General features: G+C 49.5%; 2 protein-coding genes across 3 annotated transcripts; one reads left to right on the top strand and one right to left on the bottom strand.

Moving 5' to 3' along the window:
* Positions 1-222: 222 nt before the first annotated feature.
* On the bottom strand, positions 223-2041 carry crygn2 (crystallin, gamma N2). The gene is made up of 5 exons (XM_028432855.1): positions 2021-2041; positions 1617-1708; positions 1369-1525; positions 994-1139; positions 223-358 (listed from the first exon to the last, which is right to left on the bottom strand). The coding sequence occupies exons 1-5, from the start codon at positions 2039-2041 to the stop codon at positions 223-225; spliced, it is 552 nt and encodes a 183-aa protein (XP_028288656.1).
* Positions 2042-4494: 2453 nt separating this feature from the next.
* Positions 4495-9073, top strand: eci2 (enoyl-CoA delta isomerase 2). 2 transcript variants are annotated; one of them, XM_028432851.1, is made up of 11 exons: positions 4495-4675; positions 5618-5694; positions 5931-6034; positions 6122-6220; positions 6536-6727; positions 6790-6859; positions 7115-7217; positions 7371-7491; positions 7884-7973; positions 8062-8205; positions 8316-9073. In XM_028432851.1, exons 1-11 carry the CDS (start codon positions 4620-4622, stop codon positions 8469-8471), a joined length of 1212 nt encoding a protein of 403 aa, XP_028288652.1. In that variant the 5' UTR covers positions 4495-4619; the 3' UTR covers positions 8472-9073. The 2 variants fall into 2 exon arrangements, with proteins under 2 accessions (XP_028288652.1, XP_028288653.1); XM_028432852.1 differs by having other exon boundaries at positions 4496-4675; positions 5621-5694.
* The last annotated feature ends 9447 nt before the right edge of the window (positions 9074-18520 follow it).

The raw sequence follows: 18520 nt of genomic DNA, 5'->3' as shown, positions 1-18520 counted from the left end.
TGATGTAGTGCAAACAGATCTGTTTAAGTAGAGCGCCCCCTGCAGGAGGCAGCATCTCTACACACTGCTGCTTCATGATGGAAAAAAAAAAACAAACACGCTCACACACAAAGTGTTTGATTAAAAAACTGCCTTCTTATATTAGAGGATTTATTTATTGTACATGATCACAGCGAAGGGGGGGTCACAGGTGGGGCTGCTGATCGGGTCGTAGGTCAGGGTTTAGAAGTAGTTGACGATTCTGCGGATGGACTGGATGTTGGGGTTCTGGGCCTGCCACTCGTTGGGGCTGCAGTAGTTTCCACGCTCCACGATGTACATGCGGCCGCGGAAGTTAGGCTCCTCGTACATCACCCAGCTGAAGACAGAGCACAAAGACCGGTCAACATGTGTCTCTGCTGGCTGTCCCCCAGCTACAGACAGCTAACACTGGACAAAATGATGGTGGCGCTAGATAAAAGTCACCACCGTGATCGCCGCTCATCCTGACGGGAACATGAATGCTGAACAGATCTGCTCCCAGTCTGCTCCACACTTAGTGAAATATTTACCTCAACACTAAACAACCTGCTGGAGGAGCTAAAGAACAAGTTAAAAGGGTTCATCCTCTGGGTTTGATCCTAAATGTATTACAAAAAAGGTCATCCTCAGGGGACCATCAAACTTTGGTGATTCTGGGTGGAGCTACAGGGGCTAAGTTAACATTGTTCAAAGTTCATCCTCAGGAGAGCCTGAATGTTTACATTTAAATTAACCTGAAGGGTTCACAAAACAATAGTCTCACTTTTAGTTTGTAATTTTTTGTGTTAAGAGGAATTTAGTCCTGATAATGACCCCAGAGAAAAGGTCACCAGAGGCAGGGTCCTCCTCTGGGGAGCAGGAAAACCTGAACAATGCTGCTTGAATCACACTGTCTGATCTGAGGAATGAGTGAAGACAGATGCTACAGCATGTTGTCATTGTGTTGTTGTTGTGCTGCTGTGTGGAACTCACGCTCCGTCTCCGTACACCCTGACGGAGTTGATGCAGCTCTTGGAGAAACCGCGGCTCTGCAGGAAGGGACAGTCGTCGCAGATGTCCACGCACTGACCGGAGTAGTTGCAGCCCTCGAACAGCTCGATGCGGTAGTGCTCGCCGTGCTGACGGACAGAAAGCTAAAGTTAGCTTTTAGCTTGACAGCTAGCTGTGCAATCAAAGCAAAGTGTGGAGGGTTCCTCCTCTGAGGAGCATGCTCACTAACAGTTACATAGAAAATGTTTCTAATCAGTGACAGAAGAGAACGTGTGACTGTGTTGCTCAGGGTTCATCCTCTGAGGGTTAAGAATTAGATGTTTGTGCCCTGATGGTGGCGCTGCAGGCTGAGGTTACCATGCGGATGGGCTTGCAGGATCCCATGTGGTCGTTGTGGGAGTTCCACCTCTGGAATTCTGGGTACTCTCCATGCTCCAGGATGTACTGCTGGCCTCTGAAGTCGGGGTGGTCGTAGCAGATCCAGGCGCCGCTCTCCACACGGATGGAGTTCACCCTGAAAGACCAGAGTCGGTTTGTTGGGCGCCAACTCAAAACCCGATGTTCAGATGTGTGAGGAGGAAAAGGAGCCTCGGGGGGGGGGTTACCTGTTCATGAAGCCGCGGTCCTGGAAGTTATCACAGTCACCTCTGACCTCCAGCTTCCTGCCGGTGAAGCACTTCCCCTCGTAGAAGGTAATCTGCAGGAAGAAGCACATGCTATGAAGACAACAGCGCCCCCTGCTGTGTGGACGACTCTTTAACGGTCATGTGACTGCTTGAATAAAGCAGCCGAGAAGCAGCAGCAGCTTCAACGAGTCAAAGCAGGAGTTTCAAATACATTACAGTTTACATATTCATTAAAAATGAAGACATATCCTCTAAAATACACGATGTGAATACCGTCCTTTATCTGGCAGCTGAACTTTAATCGGTTAAAACACTTGAGAGAATAATCTTCACATTAAAACAGAAACCTGCTGCTGATCGAAGCTTTGACAGATGATGCTCACCTTTCCAGAGTACTGTGACATCTTGCCCACTGGATGTTGTCCAACCTGGCCCACAACCACACACACAGTGTAAAAGAGAAAAAGTTGGACCCCCCAATATATACGGCAGGGGGGCGAGCGAGGGGCGAGGTCCTGGCTTGGAGGACAAAAGAAGGTTTTGCTGCCTCCGCACTTTCCCTTCATCCTGACATGTCTGCTGATTCTGCTGTGTGTGTGCGTCTGTGTGTGTCTGTCTGTGTGCGTGTGGCCTCAATAGAAAGTGCTTGGCCGCAGCTTTACAGGTCAATGATATTGCACATGCCACGTTTCTACAGAGACAAACAGAAAGGCCGCTGTGAGGAGGACGGTCACATGACGGAGGACCGGAACCATCAGGGAAGAAGTCTGCTCATATTCTACTGTCATCAGCTGATCTCTGGACACACACATTACATGATGAAACCTGAAGCATTAAGCACATGAGAAGCACAGAGGCATCAGTCATGATGTAAACCTGACAGAACGCAGCACACAGAGGACTTAATGATCAGTGATGGAAGAGTTCTCCTCTGTTGTCCTGTCGCTGTGACTCTTAATATCTTTACAATCACAAGTTTCAAGTAAAACTATGCAGAAACACACAGGATGATGAAAGGTGAACAATCCTGTCTGTCATTTTTGATCTATTTCAGCATTAGTTTTATTTTAGTATTAGTTTTATTTCAGTATTAGTTTTCTTTTAGTTTCCAGCTGCATGAATGTTTTTCTAAATGAACATTTCTTTTTAAATTTTGAATTATTATTAACATTTTAAACTTAATTCTGTGAAAACAAATTTGCAGTGCTGCCCTCTGCTGGTGTCTGTCGGTATTACACCTGCAGAGCTAACTGATCAGACAGAAGCAGCTGATTGACTATTGATTTTCTTTATGGCAATAATAGATAAATGTGGATCAGCAGGTTCAATCAGGTTTAGGTGTCAGACGCCGCCCCCTCACTGCTGAGGCTCTTCATCCTCCTCCTCCTCTTCCTCCTGCAGACACACGCAGCAGCAGCATTAATGAGAGCGGTCATAAACACAGAGAGAACCTCCACATATAGAAACAGGCTGGAAGCAGCCGCGCAGTGAGCAGCTTCTTCACACACTGTTCCAGAGTCTGCGCCTTCTACAGGAGCGTCTGAGCGCCACAGGCTGCAGGTCCAAACAGTCTGACAGCTGAGCAACATGACGGAGCACGGCGGCGAGCCTGAGGCTGACCTGCCTCCATCTTCTCCACCTTCAGTATCACCCTCCTCAACACCTCCACCGCTGTCTAAGGAGGACAGGCGTCAGTAGGACGGTGGACATCACGCTGTCACGGCTGCAGCTGCCGTCTTCACCTGGTTTTCTTTGGCTGAAGACTCCAGAAAGGCGGCGCTCCACGGCTCAGCCAGAGCTTCGCCCTTCTCACAGCTGATCACTCTACACAACAACACAACAGGTGTTACAGGCACTCTGACAACCTGGAAGCTACAACAACAACACAGAGGTTAACAAGCATTCACCATGCTAACCATTTTAGCACCGGTGCTAACAGGAAGTGATGCAAATGTTACCTTTTGTAAGATGTCACAGAATAGATGAGGATGTAGCTGTCAAAATCGATGGTGTAACCGTGAGGGAAGATGGAGTACTCGTCCTATGACACACACAGATCAATGCATCAATACAACAGACAGATATATAGAGTGAACAATACAGCAGACAGACCTACTGTTCTCTATGGTGGGGTCACAGGAGTCCACACACACACGGACTATCATGACATTAGCTGGGGATGCCGGCTAGCTGTAACTTACTGTCCTAAAGAAAAGAATTCACAACCAGCTGTGGCAGATTAAGATTAAGATTAAGAAAACCTTTATTTGTCCCACAATGGTGGAATTGCATTATTGCAACAGCACAGCAAAAAATAAGATAAGACACAAAATACATGATAAAATATACAATAGTTAGAGTTAGATAAGAAGCTGCCATCCCTTCAAACAGTGCCTGATTAGAGTCAGTTCACAGGATGAAGCAAAGACAGCCTGACAGCACACACACAACCTGATGATCAGATGCAGCATCAGGACCATACATGCCGCTGCACCTGATTGGCTGTCAGCTAACCAATCCCAGCATATAACCCATTATGTCTGTAAGTAGAAGGCTGCGTGTGTGTGTCACTGATGTTCCGGTAGGACAGGCGGCCCGCAGTGCTTCTCGGTTCTTTGGGGGCGGTGGTGGGACAGGACTGACCTTCCGGGACTTCGGCTGCGGCATGTTCTTATTTGGATCATCTTCCACGGAGCGGCCCGGACGACTCAGCGCTGATTGGCCAATCTCACGGTGGGGGGGGCGGGCCTTTGCTGTGTGGTGCATTTTGTTTGGCTTAAAGCTTTTGTAGCAGCCTTCGCCCATTGGACAGATCAGTGTGTAGAGGCTTCACTTCTAACCAATGGGAGGGCAGAAGACAGTAAAATGGGCGGGGCCAGCGGTGTAAACAGTTGGTAGTTAGCTCGTGTGTGGCTAAGCTAGTTAACGCTTTACTACCTCTGTCCGTCCTCCTGCTCTTTGGACCTCCAGACCCGGGTTTAGATGGCCGGCGTCGCTCGGATGTGGTCCGCTCCCTGGCGGCTGGTCAACTTAAGAAGGTGACGTTGACGGTGACAGTGTCAGCTAACGTTAGGCTGTCTAAAGCGGGTCATTCAGTGACCCGGGAGGTCAGGATGGGTCGAAACTGTCTGTGACTGTGTGGCTGCTAAAGTTAGCTTTTCTGACAGAATGAGAAGAACCTGTGACTGAGTGTTTGTTAGCAGCTACGGCTAAGTAAAGGGCGTCACAGGAGCTAGCGAGTAGCATTAGCCATACGGTAAAATAAAGAGCGCTGAGGAGGTCTTTGAACTAATGAAGCTACCTTGTGGACTTTTAACCAGCTGGGTGTAGCCATGTTAGCTAACCTGCAGAAGCTCTAGCTAGCTGCGACCTTTGCTCCACATTCCCAGCAGAGGACCAGGACTGGGGGCGACGACCTGTGTCAGGCTGTTTTCTTTTTAAAGGTGTATTAAATGTATTCTTTAGAACTGAATGCTGTGGTTTAATCTCACTGACCAGCAGAGGAGAGCTCTGTGACGTCAATAAAAGCTTTTTGTTCTGTTGTCTTCATTCTCCTAACTCTTAAACATGCCATCTAATAACTCAGGCCTTTTGCTGAACTGTATACTGTAATAAATAAATAAGAATGATATATGTATCATAAACGTATCATAAAACAACTTTCAGGTTGTAACTTAGAGCTTTCTGCTTTAAGACTTCAGGACCAGGGCAGGGGAATAAACACGTGGGGGGGGGGGGGGGGGGGGGGGGGGGGGGCATAAAGTCGCCTAGGACACCAAACTGATCAGAGCTCTGTAAAACTTTAAATGACTAATGAAAAATACAACTGACTGCCTCAAAACCAGAGCTGTTCACAGCAGGCCCTGCAGACATGATGAAGAACCACACTGTCCCATCACAGTCTCACACGTGCAGGGATGTGCACAGTTTCATTATCATTATGGCGTGGATGTAACCGTGAGTGTTTCCTTCTGTGTCAGCAGTCTGCTCAGAGCCACCGTCCCCAGTCTGACCGTCCCCAGCCTGACCTTCCACACCGCATCCGCTCCTCTGATGGGTGAGTGTCTGCTGGAGCTCTGCACGGGCTGCATCCACATCACAGTGTGTCTCTGTGTGTCTGTGTCTCAGCGTGTCTCTCAGCGTGTCTCAGCGTGTCTCACTGTGTCTCTCAGTGTGTGTCTCTGTGTCCCTCAGTGTGTGTCTCAGTGTGTCTCTCTGTGTCTCAGTGTCTCTGACCTGTATAACCTCTGTGCTCCGCCTCCTGCTGTGTGTGATGTCATGTTGTGGTTGCAGGTGTGACGGTGGAGCACTTTGAGCAGGCGAAGAGCCGACTGTCCACTCTGAAGAAAGACCCGGGCAACGACGTCAAGCTGAAGATCTACGCCCTGTTCAAACAGGTCGGAGAAACCAGTGCCACGTTTTATCGCTTAATCTGACTGTCCTGAATTTAACTCCTCCTCCTCCTCCTCACCTTCCTCCTCCAGGCCACTCAGGGTCCCTGCAACACTCCCAGACCAGGGATGCTGGACTTTGTCAACAAGGCCAAATGGGATGCGTGGAAGTCTCTTGGCTCCATCTCACAGGTACGACTGCTACAGGAGCCACAGCTCCAGACTGTTTCAGTGTGTTCTGATTGGTCCTCGACACTCACACACACACACACACTACCTCCTGTCTGCAGTCAGTGTGTGTGTGTGTGTGTGTGCAGAAATCAGCTGCAGGTCAGACTGAAGTCCGCCTTGTCTTTGTGCGGAGGGTTAAAGCTCTGTGTTCAGACAAACAGAACGTACATGTGAATTAGAACTTAAAAACAAACCCTAGCTGAAAGGTCCACTCGGAGACGCAGCGATGCGTCTGCAGGGCACCTCCGCTGACCGCTGCCACTCTTCCTCCCTCAGGATGAAGCCAGGCAGCAGTACTGCAGCCTGATCGACTCCCTGCTGGCTGCAGAAGGTGGGAGCTCTGCACAGGTGGCTGCAAAGCCTGCTGGGAGCGGGGCAACGTACGAGACGCTGCTGGTCACCACGGAGGACGGCGTCACCACCATCAAACTGAACCGACCCGCCAAGAAGAACGCCATCACCACAGAGGTCAGTGCACGTCTGTACACACACACCTGTGGAGGGTCACCTCTGATTGGTCTCTGTTCCAGATGTACAACGAGATCATCACGGCGCTGGAGCAGGCGGCCACAGATGAGTCCGTCATCACTGTGTTTACTGGTACACACACACCCACAGACACACACACACGCAGACACACACACACAGACAGACAGACACACACACCCACAGACACACACACACACAGGCACTGACAAATACACACAGACACAGACACTGACAAATACACACAGAGACACACACACACACACACACACAAAGACAGACAGACAGACACACAGACACATACACACACACACACGGACCCCCCCCCCCCCGGACCTGCTCCTGTGTGTGACGCTCTGAATGTTGCAGGTTCTGGAGATTTCTACTGCAGCGGGAACGACCTCACCAACTTCACCAATATCCCTGCAGGGGGAGTGGAGGAGATGGCCAAACAGGGGGGCGATTTGCTCAGGTGATTGATCTGTTATTGATCGATCAGTCCAACACTCACTGGGTGTCTGCTTTCTGATCTGTTAGAAGTGAAGGTTCCCTCTCAGGAGGTCAGGAACACCTCAGGAACAGCCTGCAGTGACTCTTCTTCTGTGGTTTCTTTGTCTACTTTCAGGAAGTATGTGAAGGCCTACATTGACTTCCCCAAGCCGCTGGTCGCTGTGGTGAACGGGCCGGCTGTGGGCGTCTCAGTCACTGTGCTGGGACTGTTTGACCTGGTCTACGCTACAGAGCGGGTACACACAGACAGACACACACAAAGACACACACACAGAGACAGACACACACAGAGACAGACACACACACAGACACACAGGTGTCTGGGAATCAATAACAAAATAATGAATGTAATTAAGAAAAGAACTGAAATCTGAAACAAACATCCTTCTGTGTGTGTCTGTCTCTGTGTGTGTGTGTGTGTCTCTCTGTGTGTCTACGTGTCTGTGTGTGCGTCTCTGTGTGTGTCTACGTGTCTGTGTGTGTGTGTCTGTGTGTGTGTCTCTGTGTGTGTGTGTGTGTCTCTGTGTGTGTCTGTGTGTGTGTCTGTTTCTGTGTGTGTGTCTGTGTCTCTCTGTGTGTCTGCGTGTCTGTGTGTGTGTGTGTCTCTGTGTGTGTGTGTGTCTGTCAGGCCACCTTCCACACTCCGTTCAGTCAGCTGGGTCAGAGTGCTGAGGGCTGCTCCTCCTACACCTTCCCCAAAATGATGGGCGCCGCTAAGGTAAATACACAGTTAAAGCACTCCGTGGAATCATGTGATGTGTTTGCTGACACGTCATTGGTCTGTTCATTTACCGTCTGTGCTTCAGGCCAGTGAGATGCTGCTGTTCAACAAGAAGCTGACGGCGGCTCAGGCCTGTGAACTCGGGCTGGTCACCGAGGTGTTTCCTGACAGCAGCTTCCAGGTGGAGGTCTGGACCAGACTGAAGGCCTACGCCAAGCTGCCACGCAATGTACACACACAGAGACACACACACACAGACAGAGACAGTACATTTACTCTTTTAAGAAAAAAATCTAAACTGCCTGTCTCTCTCTCTCCCTGTCTGCCTGTCTCCGTCAGTCCTTGGCTCTGTCCAAACAGCTGATCCGGTCGTTGGAGAAGGAGCGTCTGTACACGGTGAACGATGCTGAGGTGGAGCGTCTGATGGAGCGTTGGACGTCAGACGAGTGTTTCACTGCTGTCATGAGCTTCTTCCAGGCCAAGGCCAAGCTGTGAGAGAGTTGTGTGTGTGTGTGTGTGTGTGAGAGAGAGAGAGAGAGAGAGAGGAGTGTGTGTTTCTGACATGAACAGTTAGGGGTTAATCATGATGTTTAATGTTTAAATCAGTCGTGTGTCAGGAAACTCACCAGGATCAGACTGCAGGAGAGAAAACAAAACGTTTTTGGTGCCTCTGCTCAGCGTGAGCGCCCCCTGGTGGACTATCGTTCAGTCATTCATGCAGCTGGAGATGAGAAACGTCACAGAGGACATTTGGTCCAAGCCGCTCCTTTCATCGTCGGGTTGTTTCAGATGTGGATCGCTCTGCAGCGCCACCTTCAGGCTAATGTCTTCATGTGCTTTGGTTTATGACAGTGGACTCAAAACATTCCCATCAGCCCCAGTTGCACTGCTCAGCCTTCAGACTGCTGGCTAACATGCTAACATCCGTACAGACGTCCTCACAGACTGAGGTTTTAGACTCCGTCACTGCTGAGGTGTCCGAGCCATCTGATTGGATCAGCAGCAGCAACTCAGTTGTCTGACCTCTGTGCCTTCAACACTTTTCTGCTGCTCAGCTCTGTGTTTCTCTTCTGTCAGTCGAATAAAATTAGAACACAGTTGTGTCACATGTGAATGTTTGTGTGACAGCAAACATCTGGAAGGATTTTTGTTAATTCTAACAGGTGCTGAATTTTCTAACTAAGGTTCTCTTAAAATTACGTTAAAGGATTAGTTTCTGTTTTCTTGTTCTGTCATTGGATAGAGTGATAATAAAGATAAATAACATAACATAAAATGTCAGTAACAGTTTTTGTTTCCTCTGGTTGTAGTTCCAGAGTCAGTCCAGCAGGTGGCAGCACTGACCTGTAAGTGTTTCACAGAAAGCTGATTAACACATTAAAAACCTCAGAGCAGAGTGTATGCCGCAGCAGCTGCACAAACATTCCACCAGAAGCTGAGAAGTGTCGGTGTGTTTACTGAAGGCCGAGCAGCAGGGCCTCAGGCAGGAGGACACACGGGGACCTGATGGAGAGTCTGCAGAATGTGAGTGCAGTAACACAACAGACACACACATACAGGACTGAGGATCAATAATGGACAGACTGATTTTAGTTTGTGTTTTGGAGGATGAAGGATCACTGCTCTCACTGAGAAGACAGAACAGAAGTGTTTATAAACCTCAGTGACCCTTGACCTGTGGACGCTGCAGCCGCGCCTGACGACCGTCCATCAGCAGCTAATGTGGATGAAGATGGAGGACAGTTCTCTTCTACCCCTCATCATCCTCAGTGTGTCTCTCTGTGTGTCAGACCATCAGGAGGAAAACGTGAAAAGGAGCAGAGGAAGAAGGAACCTCTTCACTTCTCTGTGTCTCTCAGACAGATGGCGGCTCATCAGTCATGATGTCATAGCGACTGATTGATGATTGGTCCCTTCAGGGAGCGGCCGTCGTCTGGGTCTTGTGACTTCTGAGGAGGCTGCTATCAGGACAAACAGTTGAAACCGCCGTGGGTTTTTCCACAGCAGGAACTCCAGCTGCACTCACAGTAAAGTCATAAAGAACATGTGTACTGAAGCGGGCCACTTTAAACGGCCCGGCAGTTCCTGTGCTGACCGCTCAGCTCTGTGCGCCTCCTCTGAGCCTCCTGCTGTTTTCAAAATAAAAGACAGACGAGGAGGTGGAGCCTTCAGGAGGAGGTGGAGCCTTCAGGAAGAGGTGGAGCCCTCAGGAAGAGGTGGAGCCCTCAGGAAGAGGTTGAGCCCTCAGGAAGAGGTGGGGCCTTCAGGAAGAGGTGGAGCCTGAAGACGGAGCTAAAACCGTTATCGTTTAAAAACGTTATCATGTCCGTCAGATAATAACTGCTCCTGCTTTGTGTTTTTGGAATGTTTAAAAATGAGATAAACGAATGAAGCTCCATTGATCCATTGAAAGGATCCTAATCAATGTGAGCACGTTTTATTACAGCCGACGTCGCCTCACATCACTGAGTTATTAGAAGTTTATCTCAGGAAATTCAGCAAATTCAATTTCATGTGACTCCACACACACAGCTGTCTGTTGAGCCTGTCCCCCCACCCGCTCTGTGCTGGTCCCCAGTTGTAGCAGCAGGTACGCTCGCTGCCAGATTTATTGGCTGAGGGAGTCAGCTCAGACGCTGTGTGACGTCCTCGTAAATAAACGGGAGCTAAGAGGCGTCTGCAGAGGCGGAGGATGACCCTCGCCTCCTCACAGCATTGTTAAATCTGACAACAATGGAATTTAAGTACGGGAGCCCGCAGGGGCCACAACTCAGACAGACATGGCTTCCTGCTTCAAAGCGGAGGCTCACAGCTTTAAAAACGAGCCCAGATGTTTCACCTCCTGGTTCCCACAGTTCTTACTGTCATGCAACACAACCTGTGAAGTGTGCGCTGCTGCGTTTGTGGGTTTATGTCGGTGTAATACCCATGTTGTCCACTGGGAGGCGGATCTATAATGTGACTGTATAGTTGTGTAGTGATCCCTAAATGAATGAGGGTGGTGGTCCTGAAGGATGCTGGGTAACCTGCGTGGTGCAGACGGGGTTCTGTCCACACATGGTTAGGACATGTGACGTGTAGCTCAGCGGAGGAAGCGCTGCCCCCCCACTGTCTGACCGCTGCAGGTGGAGACGAGCAGGGAGTTCAGGTGTAGTTCATCATATGTAGGACAGTTTACAGGGGAGAGGGTGCTGACGTCCACAGACCTCGGAGGCAGGAAGCTGCAGGGCGAACATTTCAAAGCCGACACACATGATGCTGCATTCAAGCCCGCCGGGAGGACCCGTCAGAACAGCGCTGCCTCCGACTGAAGGTCTCTGTTCACACACACCTCAACCTGCACACACTCAGCTGGTGGCTTCACATGTGAGCTGCATCTAACAAAAAAGACACAGGAGACAAAGTGAGGAGACCCGCTCCGATACCTGAACAGGCTGTCCCAAGAGGACGGAGGGTACCCAGGGACACACAAGGGACAGGCAGACATCAGGTCGCTGGCCCACTGAACCAATCGCATCGATGCATTTCAACATTTTACATCCAGGGGAAGCTGCTGCCATAAATGTGCTCAGAGGTCAGCTGGGAGCCCGGGGGGGCATCTCACACCTGCCCTCACATGACATTCACCAGAGGAGTGTGTGTGTGTGAGAGAGAGAGAGCAGGTTCATGCCGCACACCTCTCTGCAGTTTAAACATCGCAGCAGCTCTTACTGTGCGCAATGCTTCAATGCATCACATGCATGTTAACATGTTAGCGTGTTAGCACGGATCCTCTGAGGATCAGGGATGTCGGGGGGTCTCTGAGCTTCATCCTCTGGGTGTGTGCTGTGTTGATGTGGCCTCCCTGCAGGCTGCTTCCTGTCTGTGACAGCCGCACCTGACTGACCTGCACAGACCCCGCCTCCCCGTCCGGCCGCCTCCCCACGCTCCTTCATTAAATCCTGTGAACCGCATCCCCGAGGTCACATGGCCCCGGCAGGTGGCTGCAGGCTCTGCAGGATGGCCCGGGGACACACTCGGGGTGTGTGTTGTGGCGGGAGGTGTTTCATTTGTCATTCTGTCCCCGCTCGGCTACGCATGAGACGCATTCACATTACCAGATATCTGACCTACATTCAGCCCGCAGAGGGAACGAGGAGGAAAGGAGACAAGGACACAAAGGATGTCAGCTCACAGCGTGGACTGAAGCGAACCTTGGCCTGTCCTCTCTTTGGTAGACATGTGATACGTAGGATAAATATTTCCTCAGATTTTCTGGGATTATACTTTTTAATTTTGCAAAGACGTGCTGACCCGAATTCCCCAGAAAATGTCCAACATCGCCTCCATCCTGCAGCTGCAGAGCAGGAGGGAAGGTCCACAGGCAGTCCATCTGGACAGCAGGTGTCTCTGGGGACACCTGAGAGCTCACTGTTGTCTTTTCAAGGCTCAGAACCCCAAGTCCTAGTCCCTTGGGAGACATTGGACACCTAGGAGTCATCTCAACATGGATGTTTGTCTCCTTCTCGAAACCTGGGAGTCTTTACTGGACCTAATGTCAGCTGTCTCTGTCTGGACACTTAGGAGTCTTTACTGTCTCCAAATGGACACAGATGAGTCTTAAAGTTGTGGGACAGTGTTACTTTGTCACGTTGCCTCCGTCAGGCTCCGTGTGACTTCAGGTGGAGTTCAGCCTGCAGTACAGTGGGTGGAGGAGGACATGCTAATTGATCTGCTTTCACTCCCAGCAGGCGGCTGCAGGAACCCTCCGCAGGTCGACCCGCTCCGCCTGGAGGTAAAAGCACATAAAAGTCACATCCACATGCAGAAACATTCACTTCATCTGCATAATGCGCTGCAGGGGTTAAGGCCGTAGGAAGGCTGTGTGGGTCCAACAGTCCCTCACTTACATCATACATTAGTGGAGGAGCTGCTGGACCGTCTGCCTCAGACAGGCTGTCCTCCATCCTGTCCTCATAGCAGCACAGGCTAACATGATGCTAACAGCTTCTGTTGCCTCATGAAACTGCTTTGAAACAGTGTGTTTGTGTGACTTCATATTTTAGGACACAGCAGCCGTGTACACACGGACACAGCACAGGAAGCGAGCGTGGAATGTAGACCCACTCTGTGGCCCATGTCCCTGAAGAGAACCTGCTGCTGGATCCAGCTGACACTCAGGTCAGTCCTCAGGTGTTTGCTCAACCCCAGATTTAAATACGTAACGTGTTGTTGTTGATATTTCTGTAACAGAGGTCCAGACGTTTTCCTGGTGCCCAGATGATGAACACGTTACCCCTCCTGCCAAATGTCCCCTGATATTCCTGTGAAATGTAAGCATAATTATGGGTGTTACCGCTTTGATTGACAGGCGGTTGTCATATCACAGCGCGAGCTTCCTGCTTCCACCATCGCCCGCCTCAGCTCCACTCGCGCTCCCCATCTTTGTCTGTATTTGGAGTTTTGGTGGCGGTCGGAGCGTCCCGGAGCTTAAAAACAAACAAAACAAACAATCCGGTGACATCACGGCTGCGTTGCCTGTAGTGATTACTGGTTTTAACGCCATGGGATGAAGTGCCCATGTCGGACTTACCTGTGGAACACCTTTAGTCCACAAGCAGACCCTGAGGACCTGGACCTGAACCTGACCAGGACCAAGAGCCCAGAGTGATCACAGACAGCTGTCCTGATGTGACTGACATCAGGGACCCTGAGTGGACCTCAGTTAGAAACCAGGTGAGTCTCCTCTGCAGGCTTAAAGACTGGACCCTGGGGGGGCAGCATACACAGCTGTGTGTGTGTGTGCAGCAGTTGTACAGGAGATAATTCAGCAGATACTTCTGAGATAGGCTGCTTCACTACAACACACACACAAACACACACTGTGCTGACATGATGACACACTCTCCTCTGATTTGGAGCTACACTAAAGCTGAGCTGTTGATGGTTTTCAATCAGTGTCCCAGCTCGTCCTCTGTTGGAGCTGGAAGTCACAGTTTGTGTAGTTTGTGTGTCTCACAGATGTTGCACACACACACACACACACAGCTGACACACACACACACTCTGCCAGGAATAACAGCTCACTGGGTGTTCTGTGCTGAATAACCACTACTAGAGGATTTTACAGGTGTTGGAAAAAACACACACACACACAGAGACAGAGCTCCTTTTATGGTCATCATTAAGAGGGAAAAGTCCTCCTGAACGATGACGCCTTCCTCTCCTGCAGTCAGAATGACTCTTTGTCTGCATCTCTGACTCCAACACCAACTTTCTTCCTCAGAACCACAAAACATGAAGAGTCAACATCTAAAGGTCCTGTCCTCCTCAGCACCCAGCAGGGAGCCATGATGGAGTCACTGTGAGCAGCAGTCACATGACCAACACTCAGAGAGTCTCTGTCTGACCTGCAGCTGATTTCTGTCTGAATACCTGAGTGATTCTGCACACACACACACACACACTCTGACTGCTCTCTGACTGGGTTAGGGTTAGGGTTAGGGTGGACAGGATGGAGCCGACCAATCAGAGCACACTGACTGATCATGTGACAGGAAGTGCTCAGAATGTGATCAGTCCAGGTCTGTTGATGTGTGTGTGTCTTTGTTCTTTCTCATTACAGGAGCTGCAACAGAAGCCAGACAGTCATGTCATGATGTCATTCCTCTGAGTTGTGGTGTGTGTTGTCGGACACGTGTTGAGTCATCAAAGCCAACATCAGGTCTGTGTGTGTGTGTTACCGTTTGATCTCTGCTGAGTCAGTACAGAAAGTGAGTGCAGCTGACACCTTGTTGTGGTCGCACACTGATGTAAATCCAGGTGTGTGTGACCTCATGACCTCATGTGTGTGGTGTCAACATCTGTGTTAAACCACAGTGTGTGTGATCCGAGCAGCATCTGGTTGACCGTCGTCACGGCGATTGTTCAGCTGACGTGCTGATCCTGAATACTGTTAAACACACAGCTCTGAGGAGGACGGGTTGTCTCTGTGTGAGGAGACACACAGTCATGTTCTTTGTCATGACTTTTGCTTCTTTGTGGTTGTTCTAAGTCTCAGTTTAGTCGTGTTCCATCTCTCCGTGGTCATTTCACCTCTTTACTAAGAGAGGATGTTTAGAAGGAGTGAAGAAAGAGCGAGGCTAGCAGTTTCCCTTTGTTTCCAGTCTTTGTGCTAAGCTAAACATGTGCTGCATCTATGGTAGCTGCGTCTCAGTTCAGCATCTGCAGCCTCTGAAGGATGCAAGCAAACTTTAACATGTCAGCATCAGCTGCAGGTTGCTAGGCGACAGGAGCAGCACAAACAGGAAGTCCTCCACATAGACTCTCCAGTCCAATTATTAGATTCAACAAGCTGTTCTTTTAATGTCTGAAATGATGGGCCACATATCGCATACTGCCTTCAGTGTGCCCTGAAACAACCCCCCACCAACACACAGACACACACACGCCTCAGTGTCAGTAAAAGTGTGTTTCCTCTGAGTGTGACCATGTCCTGTTTGATCTCTACAAAGTCATCAAAGAGCCAGATTAAAGCTCCGACCTTGTTGTGGTCAGAGGGAGGGCTGAGACACACACACGCACACACACACACACATGCACACACAGCTGTGAGTGTGTGTTTACCTTCATCCTCACCTGTTGCTCTTACTCAGCTTGGGCACAGAGAGCCGAAGAAGACGAGTGAATCATAAAGAAACAAGAAGGAAAGTGTGTAAGGACACACACACACACACACACACACACACACACACACACACACAAACATACACTCTTGAGGCGAAATGTAACTTTTGTCTCCAGCTAAGGGACACACAGGAAGTGGACAGACATCCTCCTGATAATGATCTTTGGTGGTTGGATCCTGACTCATGGATGGACCGGAGCGGCGAGGTGAGGACACGATCTGACCTGAGCTGACTGCAGGTGTGTGTGCGAACATCTGCGCTCGGCTGTAATCCTCCTAATCGTCTGAGCTCAGCCCTCTGGGTGGACTCGCATACTTTCTTAAATCACTTCACTCGGAGATAAACACGAGTCTCACACACAGGGACACGCTGTCCCCTCTGTGCTCTCTCTGTGGTTCTGTCTGCATTCAGATGGACACTGTCCTCTGTCAGACTACAACATGAGGTTTCTGGACATTGCCAGAATGTGAGGACATTTGTGGACAGGGTGGACGTCCTAATGAAGTATGGACACTTTCCAAAAAGACAAAGAAAGAGTTAGGACATTTAAGGAATAAGAGGACATGTTAGTGACTGAAGACATTTATGGACAGGGTGGACATTCAGAAAAAAGGATGGACAGTTCACTGAAAAGTCAAAGACAAAGACATTTCTGATGAAACATGAGGACATTTTGGACAGGGTGGACATTCTTTATCATATGGATACTTTGGTCTGATGCTAGCTGGGAAACCTGGAGGACATTTTCATGGGGGGGGGGTCTGTCCTCACTGAGGACATGGCACCAGGGGGCGCTGTGATGAAGATTTCCATTGATCTTTATCAGACATGAAGGCCTGTGCTGGTTGTCAGGGTTAGACTGGAAGATTTGAGGTGTGGCTGCAGTGTGTGTGTGTGTGTGTGTGTGTCGGCTGGCTGACAGCTGGATGGAGTGTGTGTGCCTGAGGCTGTGTGATGTGGTCAGTGTGTTTCAGTGTAAACGGCTGATGTCACCCAACAGACGGACGACCTTCCACTTCTTAAAGAGGGAGCAGGGCTGTGTGTGTGTGATCCTGTGTGTGTAATCTTGTGTGTGTGTGCAGACAGTGTGAGTCTCTGCAGATTGTCTTGTTGTGCGTTTGACGGCTTGTTGTGCGTTTAGCAGCTTGTTGTGTGTTTAGGAGCTTGTGCGTTTAGGAGGTTGTTGTGTGTTTAGGAGCTTGTGCGTTTAGGAGGTTGTTGTGTGTTTAGGAGCTTGTGCGTTTAGGAGGTTGTTGTGTGTTTAGGAGCTTGTGCGTTTAGGAGGTTGTTGTGTGTTTAGCAGCTTGTTGTGTGTTTAGGAGGTTGTTGTGTGTTTAGCAGCTTGTTGTGTGTTTAGGAGGTTGTTGTGCGTTTAGCAGCTTTTTGTGCGTTTAGCAGCTTTTTGTGCGTTTAGCAGCTTGTGCGTTTAGGAGGTTGTTGTGTGTTTAGGAGCTTGTGCGTTTAGGAGGTTGTTGTGTGTTTAGCAGCTTGTTGTGTGTTTAGGAGGTTGTTGTGTGTTTAGCAGCTTGTTGTGTGTTTAGCAGCTTGTTGTGTGTTTAGGAGGTTGTTGTGTGTTTAGCAGCTTGTTGTGTGTTTAGGAGGTTGTTGTGTGTTTAGCAGCTTGTGCGTTTAGGAGGTTGTTGTGTGTTTAGCAGCTTGTTGTGCGTTTAGCAGCTTGTTGTGCGTTTAGGAGCTTGTTGTGTGTTTAGCGGCTTGTTGTGCGTCTGCTGGTCTTCGGATGTAACGTGAGGTGTGTGTAACAGGATGTATTTTTGATGATATTTTATGTAACGTCATCAGTTTTTGTGATAGTGTGACATCACTGCTGTGTGTGTGTGTGTACACAGACTGGTTCATCCATGAAGCTCAGACGTGCTGCTCCATGTTGATGCTAAGCTAACGCCTGCATCTCTGAGTGCGACTGCTTAGCCTGCTGTTCTATAATAAGAATTAACAGCAGTAATAAGTATCAGTATTTTCTTTACATGTTATTCAGAAAAACAAACGTACAGTTTTCATGTTTCTAATGTAGTTTTTTGTTTCTAACGTACAGTTTCCATGTTTCTAACGACGACTTTCTCTCATAAACTGTTGTTTAGCTGGAACTTTTTTCACAGCTTCAGTTTGGAGGCTGTGATGTATTGATTTGTGGTCTCTTCCTTCCTGCAGTGTCACACCGAGGCCGGTCCTCACAGCTTTAATGAAGAGCAGTGTGTCACATCATGGTCCTCACACAGACAGAGAGACGGGTGTGTGTGTGTGTGTGTGTGTGGTGCTATCAGATCATTGGCTGTGTGCATCCGTGTGTGTTGAGGTTACATAAAGCATTCAGAACTCTTCAGAGACAAGTCAAACTTTAACATGCTCACACACACACACGCCCCCCCCCTTCCCCCAGGGAGCGATGATGCACAAAGTGAGTTAAAGAAAAGAAAACAGAGGACAGAAGGGCTTCAAACTTAAAGAGATCTGAGGAGGTGCTGGCTCTGGTTCAGACGTGAGAATGAAACAGGTAACGAGGAGAGAGAGAGAGGCGAGGAGCAGCTAAATGAAAGAGAGGAGAGAGAAGGAGACACGAACAAGCGGAACAAAGGGACAGGAAGGGAAAACAGAGAGGACGGAAACAAAGACAGAGAGGGGTCAGCGGACGGACAAATGAGCAGAGCGAGCAGCAGATGTGAGAGAGCTGACAGGTGAAGATGGGCGATCGATGGCGGCCAACATCACAGAGACAGGTGGAGCGTACCTGCAGTGAGTCACCGCTCTGTGTGTGATGAGGCGAGGGGGAGGAGGGGGGGGGGTGATGTGCGTCACAGCTTTACATCCTTCAGTTCTCTGGAGACAAAACTTTCTTCCTGAAAGTTTGATGAGCTGACA

The sequence above is a fragment of the Parambassis ranga genome, chromosome 20, assembly GCF_900634625.1.
Source record: "Parambassis ranga chromosome 20, fParRan2.1, whole genome shotgun sequence".
Classification (NCBI taxonomy): Eukaryota; Metazoa; Chordata; class Actinopteri; family Ambassidae; genus Parambassis; species Parambassis ranga.
Note: the sequence above shows the minus strand (reverse complement) of the source record. Positions and strands in the feature narration are given on the sequence as shown.

Bases quoted from the DNA above. Each gene is read 5' to 3' on its own strand.
- crygn2 (XM_028432855.1), bottom strand. From the start codon at position 2,041: ATGTCACAGTACTCTGGAAAG. The intron at 1,526-1,616 runs GTAACCCCCCCC...CTGGTCTTTCAG, and splicing joins GACCGCGGCTTCATGAACAG to GGTGAACTCCATCCGTGTGG. The intron at 1,140-1,368 runs GTAACCTCAGCC...TCTGTCCGTCAG, and splicing joins CCTGCAAGCCCATCCGCATG to CACGGCGAGCACTACCGCAT.
- eci2 (XM_028432851.1), top strand. From the start codon at position 4,620: ATGGCCGGCGTCGCTCGGATGTGGTCCGCTCCCTGGCGGCTGGTCAAC. The intron at 6,860-7,114 runs GTACACACACAC...TGAATGTTGCAG, and splicing joins CGTCATCACTGTGTTTACTG to GTTCTGGAGATTTCTACTGC. The intron at 7,492-7,883 runs GTACACACAGAC...TGTGTCTGTCAG, and splicing joins TGGTCTACGCTACAGAGCGG to GCCACCTTCCACACTCCGTT.